Source organism: Corapipo altera, unplaced genomic scaffold (genome assembly GCF_003945725.1).
Source record: "Corapipo altera isolate COAL_440 unplaced genomic scaffold, ASM394572v1 308, whole genome shotgun sequence".
Classification (NCBI taxonomy): Eukaryota; Metazoa; Chordata; class Aves; order Passeriformes; family Pipridae; genus Corapipo; species Corapipo altera.
Window position 1 is genome coordinate 703,885 of NW_020884925.1, and position 19,280 is coordinate 723,164.

Consider the following 19,280-nt stretch of genomic DNA (forward strand, 5'->3'; position numbering starts at 1 on the left):
CTGCTCATGTGGCCTCTGGACTATGATTGCTGGTGCTGACTCTGTCTCCTCTAATTCCCACAATCATTCCATTAGGAAAAGAAAAAGCAAATGTAATTTACAATAAACTAATTATTTGCCAGCAAGAAGGATGTCAGCCCCAGCTGGACTGATGAGTTGGCCCAGAATCCCTCACTGGGACCCGATCACAGATCAACCCCTCAGTTTGGTCCTCTCTGCTGTGGGGACAGAACTGCTGCGGTCTCCAGAAATGCTCACCTGGCTGCAGGGAGGCTGAAGGGAACAGTGAGAGGAACCAAAATCCTCTCTTGGAGGGAGGGAAACAGACACTTGACCAAAATACACACGAGGGCAAAGAATTTTCAGAGTGGAGGAACCTTACTATGGTGTCTGGGTTTACATGAAGCCTCTCATGGGCAGCACTCAACCGCCAGACTTTTGGTTTCGTGGCGTGTTTTTGGCGCTTTTTTTTTTATTATTTTAACTTTAAATTTTTTTATCAGTCTTGCAGAAACCATCCTATGAAATAAAAGTGATTTAAGGAAGGATATGGGGTCTGCAATCACCCCCAGAGCTGTCTCAGCCAGGAGGAAAAGGAATAGGAGGAAACTCCAAATAGCACCAGGTCATGAGGATGCTGAAGGACACTGTGGTTTAAATGGCGCCTCTGGCACCAGCCACTTCTGAGGTCTGACAACAAGGCAGCCCTTTGCCTTAAAGCCTTAATTTGGAGGAAGGGCAGATCTCAAATGTCACATGGAAATTAAAAAACAAAGGATGTAAAGCTGCTCCTTCAGCCAGCTCAGAGCCTGGAGCCAGGGCCTTGGAGCAAAGTCTCCTTCCTGCCTTGCCGCAGCGCTTCCCAAATTCCTTCCTGGTCTCATTAAATCAGCATTTTGACATATACCACTATTAAAAGAAGGGATGAATCACAGCAAAGTAAAACCCCTGGCTGAGTGCTCCAGGACCTGCTTTTTAAAAGCAGGTTCAATTCATGGATGATTAGTGAGAAGCTTGAATATCCAGGTGATCCCTCCTGTCCACCTTCATTTTCTTCACAGCAAGGTTCTCATCCATCAAAAAACTCCTACTTGCAGGTGGGAAAAAGCCCCAACAGTTGATGGGCACCACTTAACCTCAACGTCCACTTTTGGGATCTACAACTCCTCACTAATCCTGGTCGACCTCAATGCCCTCTTCAGCTGGAGACCGGGTGTGGATATACAAACTCTGAACAAGACTAGAGAATGGAAAACCCTAGGAATTCCCACATGGTTTTGAAAAAGCCAAGAAACAAAGTGACAGCTCTGTTTATTATGGACAATTTATGATGGGTATACAAATATGGGAATGACACAAACTTTGGGTACTCGGGCGGTCTATCATCTCACCGAGCCCAACCAGCTGCTTCCAGACAGACTGAGCAGTACCTGCTCAGACATCCCTGCATATTAAAGTGTTGTCAGTGAACCCAAACTAGCAGGATCCCAGCCAGCCTGGGTGCTTTGGGTTACCCATGGCATGGCTCTCATTACTCCACAGCCGATGAAGGCACTTCCACCACATGCAGCTCCACCGAGGGCTGGTTTCCCCCCCGCAGCATGTGCAAACCACCCATCCACTTTCTTCTGAGATCAGAGGAGAGCTCTTGGCTCCCTAAACCCTCCACAATGACTTCCTGTGTGATGTCATGCCTCAAAATTGCTTTTAGAAACAAGCCCCGGGCTATCCTGTGGGTTGGATGTACAACGCAGCCTTATCAGCGACCGCATGATCATGAGATGGCTTTGAAAGCAAATTCCTGTTTAATTTAGTGCTGTAAATCCCTTGCCGGTCTATCTGCTGGAAAGCTGGTAAAGCAAATCTCTCTTATAGACCTGCACCCCTGTATTTACCTCTTCTTACTCAATGAGAGCAATTTAACTGAAATACCAGCATTTATCAAGTGTGATGTGATTCCTCAGAGCAAAATCACTCATTACCTGCCTACTCTGAAAGTGCAGGATGGAGCACAGAGATCCTGCGAGAGATCCAGTTTGTGCTTCCAGAGGGAAGGAGCACAGGTGACATTTGGGGACCCATCATTGCTGGTGCCCAAGGGAAGCAAAGATCCCAGACCGTGCTCCTGAGGCACGAGACCAGGAAGAACACAGGAGTTAGGACAGCCTTAAAGCACATTTTCTGCAAATATACCAGTAAAAGTATCAAACTGAGGCTGTTGGCAGGACACAGCTGCTGAGGAGGATGAAGAAGGCAGCACAGTAGTTGCTGCTCTCAATTCTGGCTGTTTAAGGCAATTTGTTTGCTCTGCTGGGGTCTGTTAGGCCACATCAACAGAGCAGACCACAGACTGAACCCCACAGTAAATAAACACATCCCCTCGTTGCCTGGGTCGGGAGGACTTTCCCTGCCTTTACAACAGCCCCTTGCTGAGATAATTGAAATGTTTTGGGCTATAAAAACATCGGCAGCCCAAGTTCCTGAACTAACATGCCTCCAAAGCTGGAGCTGGGAAGGCAAGGAAAGCCCTGTCCCACTTCCCACAGGTTCCTCATGCACTCAAGGCTTGCTGGAGAAACTGCAGGACTCCTCTTATCTACACGTGGGGATCTCCACAGGGACAAAGTTTCACTTTACATTATGTTGAGGGAAACTTGCACAACCAGAGCTGCCAGAAAGAGTGAACGTCATCTGGAGACACCAACCTGCCCTGCCTTGAATGTCACCACAGACTCAATAGATCTGAGCCCCAGCAGCTGCAGAAGCAGGAGAAAGACAAGAAGGGGTGGGAAAGATGGATGTGAGGACAACCAGGGTTGCACCACCATCACAGCACAAGGTGGGATTGCTTGCAACACCTGGATTTCTGCTAAAACTCAGTAAGTGGCACAGATTTATGAATTCAATCCACCAATCCCATAAAAATTCCATCCTCTGTGACCACTGCAAATAAGTTGACTTGTAACCATGTGAGAACATTCAGTTCTCCTTCAGTAGGGTGCCACCAGCACTCTCAGAGGAAAGGAATTCAGAGCAAGAGGGACATTCTGGTCTTGATGACACTCAGAAGGCAACATGATGAAGAAAGCCAGGCAAAAGAAGCCACTTTTCTTCCCCTAGAAAAAAAGGAACAATATCTATCTAATTCCTGTCATGGTTGTCTGGCATTAAAGCCATTAAAAATTAGGTTTAATCATGTATTTGGAGGATATTTTATCTTGTGTGGAAGGGAACCCTCTGAGACGTAAGATTTGATGAACACGTTTCAGGAGACAGTCTCAGACTCCTCCTGACTTGTTCTGGGCTCCTCTCAAAACTCAGAGCAGCCATGAAGTCACAGCCAGAGGTCTGCAGCTCCAAGCAGGTTTTTAGGAGCTGAGGATGCTCTGATTTCATATCTTTCCCAACACACACACCTGCTCAGAGAGAAGCAGAGAGGTACGTGACCCTTCAGAGGTGGGATTGGGATAATTAGACTTCCTGGAGTCTGCTGAGGGATAGCACAAGGGTAGTTGAGGAAAAGGAGGAGGAGCAATGCCCAGATATCCCTCGGAAATGAAGACTTTGGCTTCACAAGCGACTTCATTCTGAAATGAATATGGCAAAGCTTTTGCACAGGAGGCACAGATCTGCATCTCCAAGTGCAGAACTGACTCTTAGAACAAGAAAGGTTCATTAAGTAGCTGGTCAAATGGCCAGAACCTTCAAAGAAGGATTTAAAACTAAATCTGTACCTAAAATCTGTAAAAGTCAAATAGTTTTTAGGTTAATGTGCTTTTATGCATTAAAAACAAGCAAGTATTTGGCAAGGTACCACCTCAAACCCCACAACTTCCAGGTCCTCCCCACTCTGGGGCATCTTGAGCCAGATGTGAGGGCAGTTCTGCCCCCAAACCCATCCTCATTAAACGATTATTTCCTTGATATTGGCATATCCATTCATTTTTTTTAAGCTTCTCACCACCTGGGCCACCACCCCACCTACAACCACTGCGCTTTGACGCAGGGAAGTCGCTTCCCACACCTGCTGTTTAGTCAGGTAAAGATGTTTAGACCTGATCACACATATAAAACAAAGAGAAGACAAAAATTGAGAAGCAAGATGGGAGAAGCATCAATACAGTCATTTGTAACTCCAGGCAATGCTCTCCCAGCCCACATTCCCTGCTGTGCAAAGGGCCTTACCGCTGGGTCCTCTCGTTGATGGTGTTGACTCCCTGGAGGTCGGAGAGCGGCGTCCGCGGGCTCTTCCGAGTGATACCTGGAGCAGCACATGAAGGAAGATGTTTCTCCCTGGCTCGGCCCCAGCAGCCAATTAGCACAGTCACAGCTCAGCCCTGAGAAGGAGCGTGGGTGTGTCCTGGCACACGCCGGGCATTCTCGGGTGCAAAGGATGCTGACATGCCCATTGCTCCCACCTCTGCCAGAGTCATCACTCTTGGGAGTAATTAACACTGTAATTGCCCTCCCACACATGTACCATGTCCCAGCAAACATGAAGGAAGAAGCAGATGGGGGGGACCAGCCACCCGTGTTCTGCATGGCCAAGACATTCCCAAGCTTTCCCCTGTGCACGGGACAACCCAGTTGTGTGGGCAAAACACCCGGACATAAATAGGGTGCTTGGAAAAATGGTAATTTATTCCTAACACACTTCTTCCCTCCCTACAAACATAAGAACATAGTAGAAAACACTATATATAATACTTTTTATAGGCTTGATTGCCCATTGAACCTCTCCTTTGATATCTAGTTTTAGAGTAATTTATATGTAATAAAATATCTCTAATAAAATAAGATACTAAATAAAAGATCTACTTGATATTCAGTCAAGGAAGCTGCCACACATGGTTACAGAAGCAGCTGTTTCAAGCTGTTATCTTCCCCCAGGTGGAAATGTTTTGTAACCAAGCATTTTAGGGAGACAGGAGACAATTTTCGTTGACAACAAAACACTTTTCAAGCCACGAAGCCACGGGAATTTAAAGATCTGATAATCTGGAGTTTGACATGAAAATAGCTGAGCAATTTTCTAACTGCCTGGAAATCACTCCTGTGAGACAGGAAACATCTCAGTGCTCACCTGGATATGGGGAAAATGGATTTTATTTTACCCTGAGACATCTGAAGTAGAAAAAAAATGCTAAAAAAAACCCTCTCTAAAAAGAAAGAAGTCTAAACTCTGGTGTAGTGGATCCCACATTTATCACTTTCCTATTTAATACAGCTCAGGTGCTGAGCTAAAAGGTGTCCCGAGGATCTTTTTGTTCTCAAAGGTGAATGCAAAGGAAACACAAAGCCAAGACCTGAGCTCATCCGGCTGCTCTGCCGTTCCTGAGAGCCTGAAATCCCTGAGAAGATGAATTCCTACCAAACCTTCACAGGTGACATCCCTTTAACAGGACATCTCCTGTCCTCCTGGACCTGGTGAGCTGTTGTAACAGCTTGTCTTGAAGCTGAACGTTGGGCAGGAGGTGCCTGGAAAGGTCCACTTGGTGAAGTGATTGGATCTAAAGGTGGCCAAATGTCCTAGAAATGTGAGCAAAAGGAAATTTGGGAATGCACTGCCACAGGTCATCTTTGATCCCTCCTGTGCTCCAAGGCAGGACCAAATCCCTTTTGCTGAGAACGTTTGGCAACCTCCAACTCTGGAGGTTTTTGGAAAGCCAGGCAGATAATCCATGGGAATGCCTTGAGCTCAAAACTCTTTTCAATCCCTCTTTTTGCCATTTAAGCCATTTTTTGGTTACATTTCTTGTCCTAGGAGTGTTCTCTCACCTCTTCCACGACTGGCATTTCTGTGCCCAAAGTTGCTGATTTACAGCACAGAAACCCAGTTGTAAAGAGGGGAAAAATGGGAATAATCAGGAATCTGCTTGAAATATTGCTGTAGACAGACCAAAAATGAAGACTTTTCTATGTTGTGCCATTACTTGGCTCTTAAAGCAGAAATTCAGCAGTGCCACAGCCAAATAAAAGCTGCCATGCTAATGTAGCCCTTTTTCTGGGAAATACAGGGGGGAATTTTGTAAACAGAAGGGAAAGAGGTCTTACATTTAAGCTGATGAGTCACATGTGGCTTTGAGAATTCTGTATAGTGAATATAGGATATTGTAAATATTATGCTCTGCATGAAAGGACAGTGGTGTGAGGACAAGCACTCCCTCCCCTTCATCCAGCCCAGACACAGACTGTTTTACATTTCAGGCAGGGAATTATTCTGATTTTTCAAGCACATTCCCTTTTCTTCAGCTGGAGTGTTTCACAAAGATGGCCTGATTTGCCCAACAGGTCTTTGTCCTCATTGAGAGGAGCCTTGGATAATCCCAGTCTACTCCCTACTGAGGAACATCAACCAGCAGACCTTTGGTCTTGAGCTCAGGAATGTCTAAACCCAGTGCCTTGCTCTGGAGGAAGACTATTAATTGATGAACCCAGTGGTGCCAGGGAAGCAGCTGAGATGGCCAGGGAAGGGTGATCAGTTGGCTACGGAAGCTGAATACAGAGGGACCTAAAAGGAATCTCAATAAACTCATCAAATCAATTAGTTTTCTCTCTTTTTTCTGTGGCAGAACTAATTGCACAATTCAAGACAAGGAGATGATCTTGCTTCCTCTCACGAGGATGACATGGATGTGATCTCATCTGATTTCTGGGAGAAGTCGAGTCCCCAGGGCAACCTCAGCCCAAAGAGCTTTGCCTGTGGGGCCCACAGACCTGCTGAATTCGGAACAGAAAAATCACACACACTCCAAGCCTGGTTTAGCCAAAGCTGGGGAGCCTGGGAGAGCAGAACACCCCGTGGGAAGATGGGAATGATTTCTGGATGCAGAACAGGAATTACTCGTTGGTCTGGGCAGATGCTTTTGGCCAATTCACAAACTATGGTGATCCCGGATCCACACATTAGATTAATCCTGAGAGAGCCCAGACTGTGTGGACTAGTCTATAATAAGTGAGGTTTTAAGATGCTGAGCTCAACTTCACTGCTTCCCGTTAAGTTAAAGCTCCTTGAGTTGTATGAATTTCCTTCTTCCCATTAAAAAACTGCAAATAAACCCCCAAACCTTCCAAATTGCTGAGTTAACTTGCAAATTAAAGTTAAATTGATAAATTAATTACAAGTAAAATAGCTGTTAATCACCTTCCTTTTCAATAGTTTCTTAGTGACATCAATGAGGGCACTTAGCACAACACCATGTAATAAAATCTAAAACCTAGTCAAATTTAGTATTACTCCTTTATATTTTCTTACAGGAGTGGTGGGAACTTGTAGGAAAAAACAATGTAGTTAAAATAAGAATGAAAGTCTAAACTAAGAACGGAACCACCTCTGCTCCCCCAACCCCAGAGGCTGCAGGAAGCACAGGCACCTGACAGAAAGTTTCTAACAGGAAACCCAGACTTGTGAAGACTTAAAATGCACCTACTGCACTTACCACGCTCAGCTCTGCAGAGAGAAACAGGTGGTTTGCATTTCCCCCTAAATTTCATGTTTAAGCACCTTGGGCTGAGGCTCTGCCTGTGCAGACTGTGCACAGCAGAGCTCTAGTGCTGTCAGCTTCAATGTGCCACACGAGAGGAGAGGATAATGGCAGGAAAATGAGATAGCTAAACATGAGAGCACCAAATATCTCTTTATATATGTAAATAAAACAGAGTAGTGCAGGCAGGAGTGTCCATGTTGTCATGCAGGATGAGTTTGTTACGTGATAGAGGAGGAGTGAGGAGGCAGAAGTGGAGACCAAGTGCATCTTAACTCATTCTGTAAAATAACATTGCCAAACGCCTCTGCTTTAAGTAAAAGCCCTTGGAGACAATCTTTTCACAAGCTGAAGTTAGTTTTGAAGCCCAATGAAACCTAAATGAAGTCAAATTCCAGCTGTACCAGCCCCCTGCCTTGTATCAGGAATAGTCCTTATTAACATCAATGGGGAAACCACCAACGATGCAATACCTCCAGAGAGGTGACTTTGCTTTTCATTTTCCTCTTCCAACTGTGCCTAATGATTTCCCAATAGGGTCCAAATTGCTCTAAGGCACTGGCTTAATGCTGGAAGGCTCCTGGGGCGTTGTTTTTGACCCTTTGGACACAGAATGCACCTGGTTTCCATTTCTGGTGTGAGTGCCATATCAGAGGGGAGGGTGGGTGGGGGAGCCTTACTGTACTTCTCCTCCTTGCACCTCTGCAGGATCTCTAAGCTCCTCTGATGGACTGGGTGGTGGAGAAAGCTAAAACTATCCACACTTTTCAAAACCGCACATGGCACTGCATCATCATGCCCTTGGGAAGCAAAATAAAAACAAACAAAAAAAAAATGGAGAGAAGAGAGAGATTATATGAGCAGAAATCAGGAGAGGGGCAAGAACGAGCCCCAGGGACGCAAGAGCTCGAGGGTCGTGTCGACACAATTTAACTTCGGTTTCCTCCGGACACAGTGCTGTGGCACAAGAGCTGGACCACATCCCAATCCCAATCATAATCCTTCTTAGCCAGAGCATAATCACTTTATAATCACTCCAAGATTCTTTGGGCAAAAATTAGATTATTACATAAATTTACTTTTATTAATCTCTTTCAAAACCCTTTCTATGCCTCCCCCAGGAGCTTCCCACAGTTCCCGGTGCAGATGCTCCCTGACAGGGCCACCTGGAATCCTCACCCTGCACCCCAGTGCCACACTTTGCTCAGAAAATGGCAATTAAAAGGAAAAAGATAAATTCTTTGCCTTAAACAAGGGTTTCATGCTCCTGGAGGGCAGACTGGAGTTTGGCACGATGGGGTTGAGGCCCAAAGTTGGAAGGAGCCACCGCTGCACTGCCAAGGGGAGTTTTGGTGGCCCAGCTCTGACCGTGGGGTAGAGGAGAGGTCACACAGGTGACACTGTGACAACCTCTCCATCACCCTTGGCCATGCCAAGGGACATGTGACGCTCCCGTGAGGTGTGATGAGGTCACCGAGGAGTTACCTTGTGCCGGCACGTACGGAAGCATTTCATACCAACACATCGAATCATCAGAAAGGACCTGCATGAACTTCCCAAAGGAACACTCTCAAGGGGCCTCTTCCTCACATTCACACCAGTGAGACCTCAAGGACCAAGTTTTTGATTGCTGTCACCTTTACTTGGCAAATACAGGTGGGGTTTTTTAATTCTTTCACAGGAGGTTGGCTTTTTTGGTGCCCAGCTTCAGGGATAAATCTCCAGAAGCCCCTGGGATTGTTTCTGATGAGGTGTTATTGTGTAGGTCCACAGTGGCCCTGACTCACAGACCAATTCTTGGTGGCCAAATCCAGCTGCAGAGCCCACTGAGGACAGGCACAGGCCCGAGACCACAAAACCTTAGTCAGAGAGAGCATTTGGGTCCAGCAAAACCAGGGTGAGAAAGCTGGGACTCTCCACAGTCAGGTTTATATGAACAGCACCATTTTTTCCACCAAAGGATTAGGGGGTTTTTTTTGTGTAATAAATTCATGGCAATGATACAGCAAAAAAAGTCAATTAGCCAAATTTCTTCCTTAAAAAGCTTGATAATGTTCCTTTAATCAAAGTTCATGAACAAATCTAGTTCAAACACGTAGTTCTATTGGACCATTTCAACCCTCACTGATAAAAATAATTAAAAATCAAAGTATTGAAGAATTCCACCCTTCAGCCAACTGCAGGTTGTGTTCCATCCAAGGAGAGTTGGCAGCACTTGGGCAGAAGAGAAAAATACCCAACAAAATTCACAGTGACATCACTTTGCTGCTTTTCACCTACAGGTTCACGAGGACAATCACACTGTTACCAAAAGCTGCACTATCAGGAGCACAAAAAAAAGGAGAGCCCCCAAAGCCAGCAGGAAAAAATGCTGATTATTCTTCCAGGAGCACCTCCAGCACTGGTGGGCACTGCTGGCATGGAGGAGATAACCAAGAGGATGATGCAAAGGGAAGCAGAGCAAAATTGTGCAGAGCTGCTTATCCATAAGCCAGGGATTTTTCAGGAAAATCCCCGTTGGGTGTTACAAGGGTGACTTAGATGGGGAAAAGCAAGAGAGACCCAGCTGGGGTTGAGACAAAGAGTGCAAAGAGCCCTAAATGAAAGAAGCCTGTTGCAGATATTTCCCCGCCTCCTCATCACACCTGCCTTGAAAAAAAATTCTATACAGATATTAAATGTGCACATGTGGATGAACACGTGTGAGAGAAGTTATTCTCACTTATCTACCATCATTGTATCAAAAGCTCTACAGCTGTGGGCAGTCAGATGCTCAAATCTGGCTCATTAAAGCCATCAAGGTTTGATAAAACCCAAAATAAACCTCAAACATGTGCTGTCTTTGATTCTCTGCTTTTTACTTTGGAGATGGGGTTATTTTAGTGATACTTTAATCACTCCCAAATGCTTTCTGCCATAAGTGAAAAATATCAGTTTGGGGCTTTTCTGCACTGTTTAGGGAGAAGCATCTGGCAGTGGATGTATCACACTACACTAGCCCATCCCACTGGCCAGACACTGGCCAAGCCTTCTGCCAGGTCCACCTCCCCCAGACCACCTGCTTTATGGTGCTTTGGCAAGATGGATGGGATTTTGGAGGAGGACAATGGAGTGGGAGATGGGTATGAGGTCACAGCAAAAGTGGATGAAAACATTGCTACAGATCTCACCTTGCTAAGGGTGACCGGGGCAGAAGTCAGAATCCCAGGATGATTTGGGTTGGAAGGGATGTTAAAGATCATCCCGTTCCACGCCCTGCCAGGGGCAGGGACACCTTCCACTAGACCAGGTTACTCCAAGCCCCGTCCAACCTGGATGGTCATGCCAGGAGATGGTGGGTACCTCTCCAGAGAGGGCAGGGGCATCTTAAAGTGAGTGATCCCAGCTCCATTTGTAGGGCTTTCCCATGGATAAGGTGACCTCAGTACGGAAATCAGATTTATGTAACCTCCTCCCACTAGTTCTGGTGACTTCCCTATGACTTTTCCCCAGTTTGATGCCCAGAGAAATTCAGGGTATAAACAATATGAGGATTGTCAGGAAGTTGAAGACAAACCTTATACAGCTTTCTGAGTGTTTGTATGTTTTTTCTTTTCCTTTGACTCAAAAAACAGAGGTTACAAAGAAAGCCATTTGAAAACAGGCCAAAGGACACCAGACAGACAAAAGAGCAGCACCGCACGCTAGAAAAGGTTTAGAAACTCAGCCATCACTATGATTACTTAGTTTTGGCATGGAAAGAGGAGGCAATGCAAGAATTGAGTCTCAGAATTGTCTGAAAACTTCCTGGACTCTAGTTTGTACCTATATATTGATATAACAGAGATATAAGCAAGTTTGGCTACAAACTCCACACTGAAGAGCAGAAGGGCAGCTGAGGAGTGAGGAGATGAGCACGACCAGTGGCCAGAGACACAGAAAGCGAAGCAGGGCTTGAAATTAGCTCTTATTTCCCAAGAGTGAACAGATTTTTATCTTCTCCTGGGCCAGCTCACTTTGGTTCAGCCTGGGCTTTACACAAGATGAAAATGCAAAGATGGATTTTGGAAGCCAAAGGTCTTTGCCATCTCCCTCTTGGCATCAGGAAGCCCCACTGTCCATAAACATGCCTGGATGTGCCAGACAGACCCTGGTTCATGAGGAACATCTCCCTTACACCACATCCAAGTGGTTTGCCAGGAAGGGTTGAAAGCTGATTTTTTGCCTCCTGCTCTTCTTGGGATTCGCTCCCAAGAAAATGATTCTACTTGCACAGCTTCCATCCCTATGCTCCTTGTCCCAGGCTCCTCCATGATGCACCTCTCTGATTAAAAAATAATTCATGGGGCAGCTCTGGGCTTAATTCTAACTCAGCTGACATTTTCCCTGCTGAGGCTCTAATTTCATCACAAATTTCAAGCCCTCTTGTGCCCAGAAATGAATAGTAATGGCTTGTACCCGTCTGCCCCAAATTGCTTTATGCAGAGAAATGGTCTGAAAGCACAGCCAGGCCTTGCCTGCCCCAGCATGATGATGCACCATCACTTCTCTTTAATTTAATGCCTGTGAGGCTGTTCTGGGTGACTGCAAAGCCATGAATTTTGCTACACAAGAGACACGCTCTCTTGGAGCTGAAAGGGTGAACAGCTTGGAAAATGACAGAGAAGAATTATTGCCTTTTCTTCGTTGTAACGGCTCAAGAACTCAAACAAAACCAATTTGCCTTTTTTGCTGGATAATTTTTACGCTTCTGAATGTTCAGGTTTTCCTATCCATGCACCCATAAAAAACGGAAAAATTCAAGCAGCAGTAAAGTGAAAATATTTTTTTGTGATATGTTAAATTCCAAATGTCCCTTTAAAGGTAACTCCTGCAAAAAACCCACCTGCTATTTTAACAAATTTTTTAACAGATTAATCACTTAATAAGACGGGCTACTTAAAACAGTATAATAATACCTTCAACCTCAATTGCAGCTGCAAAACAGGCACCAGGATTAGGAGAGGGACACACGTACCAGTTTTCTTCTCCACGTATCGTTTCCCAGCCTCCCTAAAGGCCACCGTGGCCCTGAAGAAGGCCCTCAGGACAGCCCAGCGGAAAACAGCCACGGGGTCAATCCCAATCATTCCGCAGATAAAGGCATTCCTGCTGCTCCGCAGCAGAGCCACGATGTCCGGCCGCATGTGGTCTGTGTTCTTCTCCCGGAAATCCTGGGAAAGGAGGAAAAGGAAGGGGAGAAAAGAGGAAAATAAACAATACCCACATGATATTCTGGGTAAGATCTTCCACAATTATTGAGTCCTGCTTCCACCTTCCTTTTCTGCTCCCGTATTAGATGGGACCATCATCTTTCTGACCATCATCTCTGATGCTTATAATGGGCATTTATTGCATCAGAAACATGATTAAATCCTGAGGCTCTTTATCCCCCAGGCTCCCCTGCCCATCAGAATTCCCTCTGCTAATAACTGGCATGAGTAGAAATAGGGTCAACTTTGAAATGGCTCCCGTGGGATTTAAGGAAGGACCTGTGGCAGTGGGATGCTGAGACCTGAGCTCACATGACTTGCCTTAAAACTGGCTCCTGATGAGTAAAACATTGGGCTTTCTCCACAAACCAAGCCCAGAAAGGTCACCAGGCACACAATTTCAACCTGTCATCAGGACATAGCACTAACCTAAATTCCTCCCCCAAATGCCCACATGGAGGAGAACAGGAAGTCCCAGTTCCCACCTTCTCATTCCAGCCAAGCTTTTCACCAAACACTTCTCTCCCCACCCGCATGTCTCTTCTTGAGCCAAAACCTCTCCAAAACATGTCTGTGGAGCCTCCCCTTCCCCATCCCAGATTTAAATGGAAACAGCTCCCAGAGAACAGCTGGGGGACAAACCTTGACTCCGTACTTCACTTTGCCGGCATAGTGTTTGATGATGAAAGCCGGCTCCATGACCGCTGGAAACTCGATGTAGGAATTCCCTTCATGTTGACGCTTAAATTTGTCCAGCAGCGTCTGGTTTGTGGCTTGAGGAAAACTGAGTGGGAAGAATTAAACAGAAGAGAGCTGTAAACACAAGGGAAAAGCTTTTACCTTTTCTTTCTCGTCCACAAAAGGGATAACAAAGATATCCTGAGCTTCCACTTCTGTGCCTGCTTGGGCAGAGCCTCTGGGTAGGAACAAGGCAACCCTCCATCCTCCAGCTTCACGTAAATCTGCAGCTTGGGTGTGTATTCCACAACTTTCCCTAACTTGAAGTGTTTTAGCCCAGCTCAGAATAGCTGGGACAGCATCACTCTGCTCAGTGAGACAAGAAGCAGAGCAGAAACCTCCAAGCAAATGGTGGGAGGACACCTCGTGTCCTAGGCCACAGCCATGTGGATCTGAGGTGACCTCAGCAAAACTGCCTTTCCCTGCCCTTCACACAGAGAGAACTAGCAGGAGTATCTGATGGAAGAACCATTTTGCTCCAAAGTTTCCACCCAAAGGCAGCCCCAGAGGCACACACTCCTCTGGGAACTTCCACCGAGATGAGCCGGGTGGATGAATCAAGGATGCACATCTGAGCTGCATCCCTGATGCCCATGAAACCCTGGGGAAGTGCAGCCCCTAAACAGGAGTGCCCTCAGTTCATCCAGGCTTAATTTTTACAGTAAATCGATAAATCCACCTTATACCCCACTAACAGCACCCACACAGCCTGCACTTGGCTTCTCCCTTCACTAAGCTCAGCCTCGAGCATGTTCCTATTGTTACACTGTAAGGGACAGGGAGAAAAAGGAGGAGAGAAGCAAGAGAAACCTTCTCCCTTCCCTTTAATGGAAGAAATTCTGGAAAAACAATTTGAATGATTATTTGTTAAGGTTTTTTGCTCAGCTTGCTGGTTGTCCACCACTTGCATTACCACCTTGAAAACAAAACTAGAGACACAAATCAGCCCAGTGAGATAATCAGCACCTTTCTGGGAAGAATCACAAGAGGTAAAAATAAAGGATAAACACATTTGAAGTGAAAAACCCAATATCATTGGCAAAGCCAGTACTTTCCTACTCACTTGCTTTCCTCGTCCAGCAGATGGAGCAGCCCCGTTGGCTTCTTGCTGATCAGGTTGATGCAGCTGGAGTTGTCTATGTAGTCGATGTTGTGCCAGCTAATTCCTTCTGCTCTATATTCCTCCTAAAAAAACCCCACAGATGACATAATGTTTGGTGCAAGCAAAAACAAAAGGCAAAATTCAAACAGGTTTGTGGAAAATGATGCACAATTTACCAAAACAATCGTCTCTTCTGTTGATGTGCCATCAATGTTTTCTCTGATGGCAAAGAAAAGGATAAGGAACTGCTGGAACAACCTAAACCACAGAGAACCACCCGGCATTTTACGATTTCAGATGCACCAGATGTTTGTTCAGACACTGGTTGGCTGTGCAGGGATTCTTGCTTTTCTTCTCCTGGTTTGCTGTTAAATCACAGCATCGTTTGGGTTGGAAGGGACCTTAAAGTTCATCCGTCATGGGCAGGGACACCTTCCATTATCCCACGTTGCTCCAAGCTCTGTCCAGCCTGGCCTTCAACACTTCCAGGGATGGGGCAGCCACAGCTTCTCTGGACAACCTGGGCCAGGGCCTCACCACCCTCACAGGAACAATTTCTCCCCAGTATCCCATCTATCCCTGCCCTCTGGCATTGGGAAGCCATTCCCCGTTGGTCTGTCCCTCCATCCCTTGTCCAAAGTCCCTCTCCAGCTCTCTTGGAGCCTCTTTAGGCTCTGGAAGGGGCTCTAAGGTCTCCCTGGAGCTTCTCTTCTCCAGGTGAACACCCCCAGCTCACTCAGCCTGGCTCCACAGCAGAGGGGCTCCAGCCCTCAGAGCAGCTCTGTGTTCTCCTCTGGACTGGCTCCAGCAGCTCCACGTCCTTCTGCTGTTGGACCCCAGAGCTGGAGGCAGCTCTGCAGAGGGGGGTCTCACCTGAATGGGGCAGAGGGACAGAATCCCTCACACTGTGGATCAGCCCAGGGCACGGGAGGGGTTTTGGATGCCAGGAGCACATTAACCAAAGCATCATCCAATGTATTTGTATCACTATTATTATTTAGTTGCTGGAAGAAAACTGGTACAATATATACAGTACATTCCTTTAATGGCAAGAAAAAGCAATACATCTCCTTCTCCTGATTCCATGGGCTTTGCTCTTCTGGATCTCACACTACTAATGCCTGGTGCTCTACAGGTAGCCAAGGTCACCACATCAAGACCAGCAGAATCATGACCCTCTACAGGAAAAGTGAGGATTTGTCCCTAAATTCATGCTGAGGCAAAAAAAGCCTCAGCTTTTTTCCACCAAAATAACTCCAACTCTTGCTCTCTTGTAAAGCTCATCTCCTCCGAGACAGATTTTCAGATGGATTTCTTGAAGAACTCCTATGCAGAAATTATTTTAGGGAATCTGGATGAAAGTAGAGTTTAAAAATCATAATTTTTATCATATGCTTTTAAGGCTCGTGACTCACTGTCTAAATAGAGAGATTGGAATGTGCACCTTACTCCATGTGGTAGAAAAAGCCCTATCGAGCCAAGCTGTATTTTTACTTCTCTACTGTAGAACATTGTGATGGCAGAATTGAAGAAAAAAAGGAAAAACCTCTTAAAATCCTAATTTGATGCATCTCTCTAACAATCCAATTAATTATATTATTGCTATCTGCCTTCATTTTTAACATGAGGAAACAACTTCAAAACTGGTCCATCCAACTCTCCTCATCCAAAATTAACATGAACTCCATAGATATTATTTTTAGAATTAAAGAGCATCAAGTGCTTTGAGAAATTTCACAAGAAATTTTTCCTAAAAACTCCCTACAAGGTCCTGAATTCAGTATTGGAGACACCATCCACCCCTAAACCAACGATACAGACTCTGTGCAGGTCTAGAAGGAGGTTTTAAATTCCCTAAAGCCTTTTGGGTTCAAAATATGACTCATTCCATTAAAAAAAACCAATCACCTAAAAATACAGAACAACTCCACATTATGGATTTTATTTTTTAATTTAATTTTATATTATTTTTCCTTCAGGTTCTGCAGAGCAACCAGCACACATGCACCACAACATTTTCAAGTCCCTGTAAACTACAGGCATTTCAAAACCAGGTATTTGAGTAAAACTACCACATTTTCAGCACAAGGCAGGAAAAAAGTTCCTGCATGGGCTGCGTGTTCTGGAGCTTCTCCTGAGCGATTCAGGAGAGGGATGGTGGCAATGGGAGTCGGCATCATCCATCAACCCCCTGCCTCTGACAGCCCCTTAATTGAGTGCAGGGTCCATTAGTCCCAGCTTTGCCAGCTCAAGCCTGGCCGGGAGCAGCCGGAGAGCAATAAATTGAGGAGCTGATCCCAGAGCAGCGTTTACTTCAGTGCTCACGGGTGGCTGGGGGAGGTTACTGCACTCACCTATTTATTACTGGGACTCCTCTTTGAAATACTTCTATGTGGGCCTTCTATTTTTGTTCCCCCCCCAAACCTCAAATTTTGCAGAGTTTTAAGCCTCCACATGTCCAAACCAGGCACAAACCATCACCCTGATCTCGAAGCCTCTAGACATCCATCCATGTGGGGCAGCCCCACGTTGAAGGGGTCTCCACTTCTCCCGCTCCTCAAATCAGTGCAAAATCACCAACTGGCAATGCCAGATGTTGAGTTTCTTTAACTATACTCCAGTAAATGACCCTAAAAGACCAGTGTTCTGGTCTCTACTTCTCCAGGCTCATTTTGGACTCTTCCACAGCCTTCGGGCCAGTTGTCACGTCCCTCCTGGCCTCAGTTCCTTCAGCTGCAGGATTTTGGCTAATTTTCCCTTCTTCGGCTCTTCTTTTTCCTCTGGGTTGGGTCAGAAACACTCAGTCCCAGGCCCTGGGGTTTCTTTGCTCCCTCCCTTCCACCCCCACTGCAACCTCTTGCTGTGTTGGCCAACTGTGAAGAGGGATTAAAGTCCTCATCTAAAAACCTTTTCCACAATAACTCAGACATGTACTCTCGTTTCAAGACAGGCGCATACACAGCAGCAGGAATCATTCCAAAGCTTAAATGGAAAAAAAATTCCCCTTATTTCTTTTTTCCTAGCATTTTTCCAGTTATTGGTTTGGTTGCCTTCAGAATCACAGCTCAGGAGATGTAACTATGGCTTTGGAATTGACCAGTGTAATTCCTGGGGTGTTTCCTGGTCTTAGAACACCCTAGAGATTGTCCACATAAAGGTAGAAGCTTTAGGGTAAAATTGTATATATGTTAAACTTAATTAAATTGCAGTTATTAATACCCTATTTAATTTCTACAATCATATTCTCCTGACTGTCTTCCGCAGAATTCAGGAATTCAGGACTTTTTAAATCCTTAAAATATCCTACAAAATATTCCAATATTCCTTCACTTCTGAGTACAACAATAAAGCCTCTGCCATTCTTTGATGGATGCAGGGTCCTTGCAGAACACTGGAATATTAAGGAATTCCATCCAAATAACACGAGGTTTTCATTTGACAAGACAAAGACAACATGAAACACTTTCAGTCCATTCAAACCAAAAAAACCTTGAACTGGAGGTTAATTAAAAATCAGCTTAAATTTATACTTTGACTTCAAACTAAGATATGTTCAGCGGCCAATTCAAATGTCCTATTCCTAGAAGACCATCTTTACGTTTCAAATTCTTGAAATCACCACTATCTACAGAAGTTTCTAGTGCAGTTAAGTCCACAGAGCCCAGGTTTTGGCATCCTTGCTCCCAATACAAATGTGGGGATTTATTCCTCCCATCCCTGGGCAGCTGAAACCTAAGCGATGCAAGTTCCCTGGAAAGGAGAGCACTGAGCTTCCAGACTTGGCAAAAGAAATGGAGCAAAGAAGTAAAAAAAGCCACTGGGGGTTTTTTTTAGAGTCCAGCAGTTCCATGTTTTCATTTAATTAGTGGGTGAGATGCCACTGATTGTTCTCCAGCTGACCTGCAGAGCCATCACAAGGAGATTCACACTTCCCAAACATTCAGAACAGCTTTGCTGCCCTGAGCATGACAACACTGGCAGGATGTCCACGTTGGTGCGTCACCAAAGGGACTCATTCTGCCGGCGTGAGCACTGTCACTGCTCAGGGGGACTTGAGGAAGTGCTGGCCTGGGCAGTGCTGGGTTAGTGAAGTCCAGAATATGCTGAGTTTGAAGGGACTCACAAGGATCATCCAGTCCAACCCTCAGCCCTGCACAGGTCCATTCCCAACAGTCACACCAGGTGCCCCAAAGGATCATCCAAAAGCTCCTTGAGCTCTGGTAGCCTTGGTGCTGTGCCCACTGACCTGGGGAGCCTGTTCAGTGCCCAACCACCCTCTGGGGGAAGAACCTTTTCCTGAGATCCAACCTAAACCTCCCCTGACACAACTTCAGGCCACTCCTGACCCTGGTCCCCACAACACAGAGATCAGTGCCTGCCCCTGCTCTTCCCCTCATGAGGAAGTTGTAACTGCAGTGAGGTCTCCCCTCAGTCTCCTCCTCTCCAGACTGAACAGACCAAGTGCCCTCAGCTGCCCCTCAAGGCCCTTCCCCATCCCCGTTGCCATCCTTAGGACCCTCTCTAATGGCTTAATATCTTTCTAATATTGCAGGTGAGGTTGCCCCAGGGCAGAGCAGAGTGGGACAATCCCCTCCCTGGCCCAGCCGGCAATGCTGGGCCTGATGCCCCTCAGGACATGGTTGGCCCTCCCAGCTGCCAGGGCACTGCTGACTCATGGCCAGCTTGCCCTTTCAAGATCCCTTTCCCGGCACTGCTTCCCAGCAT

At 46.0% G+C, this 19,280-nt stretch overlaps 1 protein-coding gene across 7 annotated transcripts in view; it reads right to left on the reverse strand.

Moving 5' to 3' along the window:
* Positions 1–19,280, reverse strand: part of MYO9A (myosin IXA) — a 168,803-nt gene that overhangs the window by 34,141 nt on the left and 115,382 nt on the right. For all 7 annotated transcript variants that reach the window (XM_027657759.1, XM_027657762.1, XM_027657760.1 and 4 more), the window contains 5 exons: positions 14,517–14,638; positions 13,358–13,499; positions 12,481–12,676; positions 8,165–8,284; positions 4,186–4,261 (listed from right to left, as the gene is read on the reverse strand). In XM_027657759.1, coding sequence (XP_027513560.1) covers positions 4,186–4,261; positions 8,165–8,284; positions 12,481–12,676; positions 13,358–13,499; positions 14,517–14,638 — 656 coding nt within the window. The remainder of the gene's footprint in view (positions 1–4,185; positions 4,262–8,164; positions 8,285–12,480; positions 12,677–13,357; positions 13,500–14,516; positions 14,639–19,280) is intronic.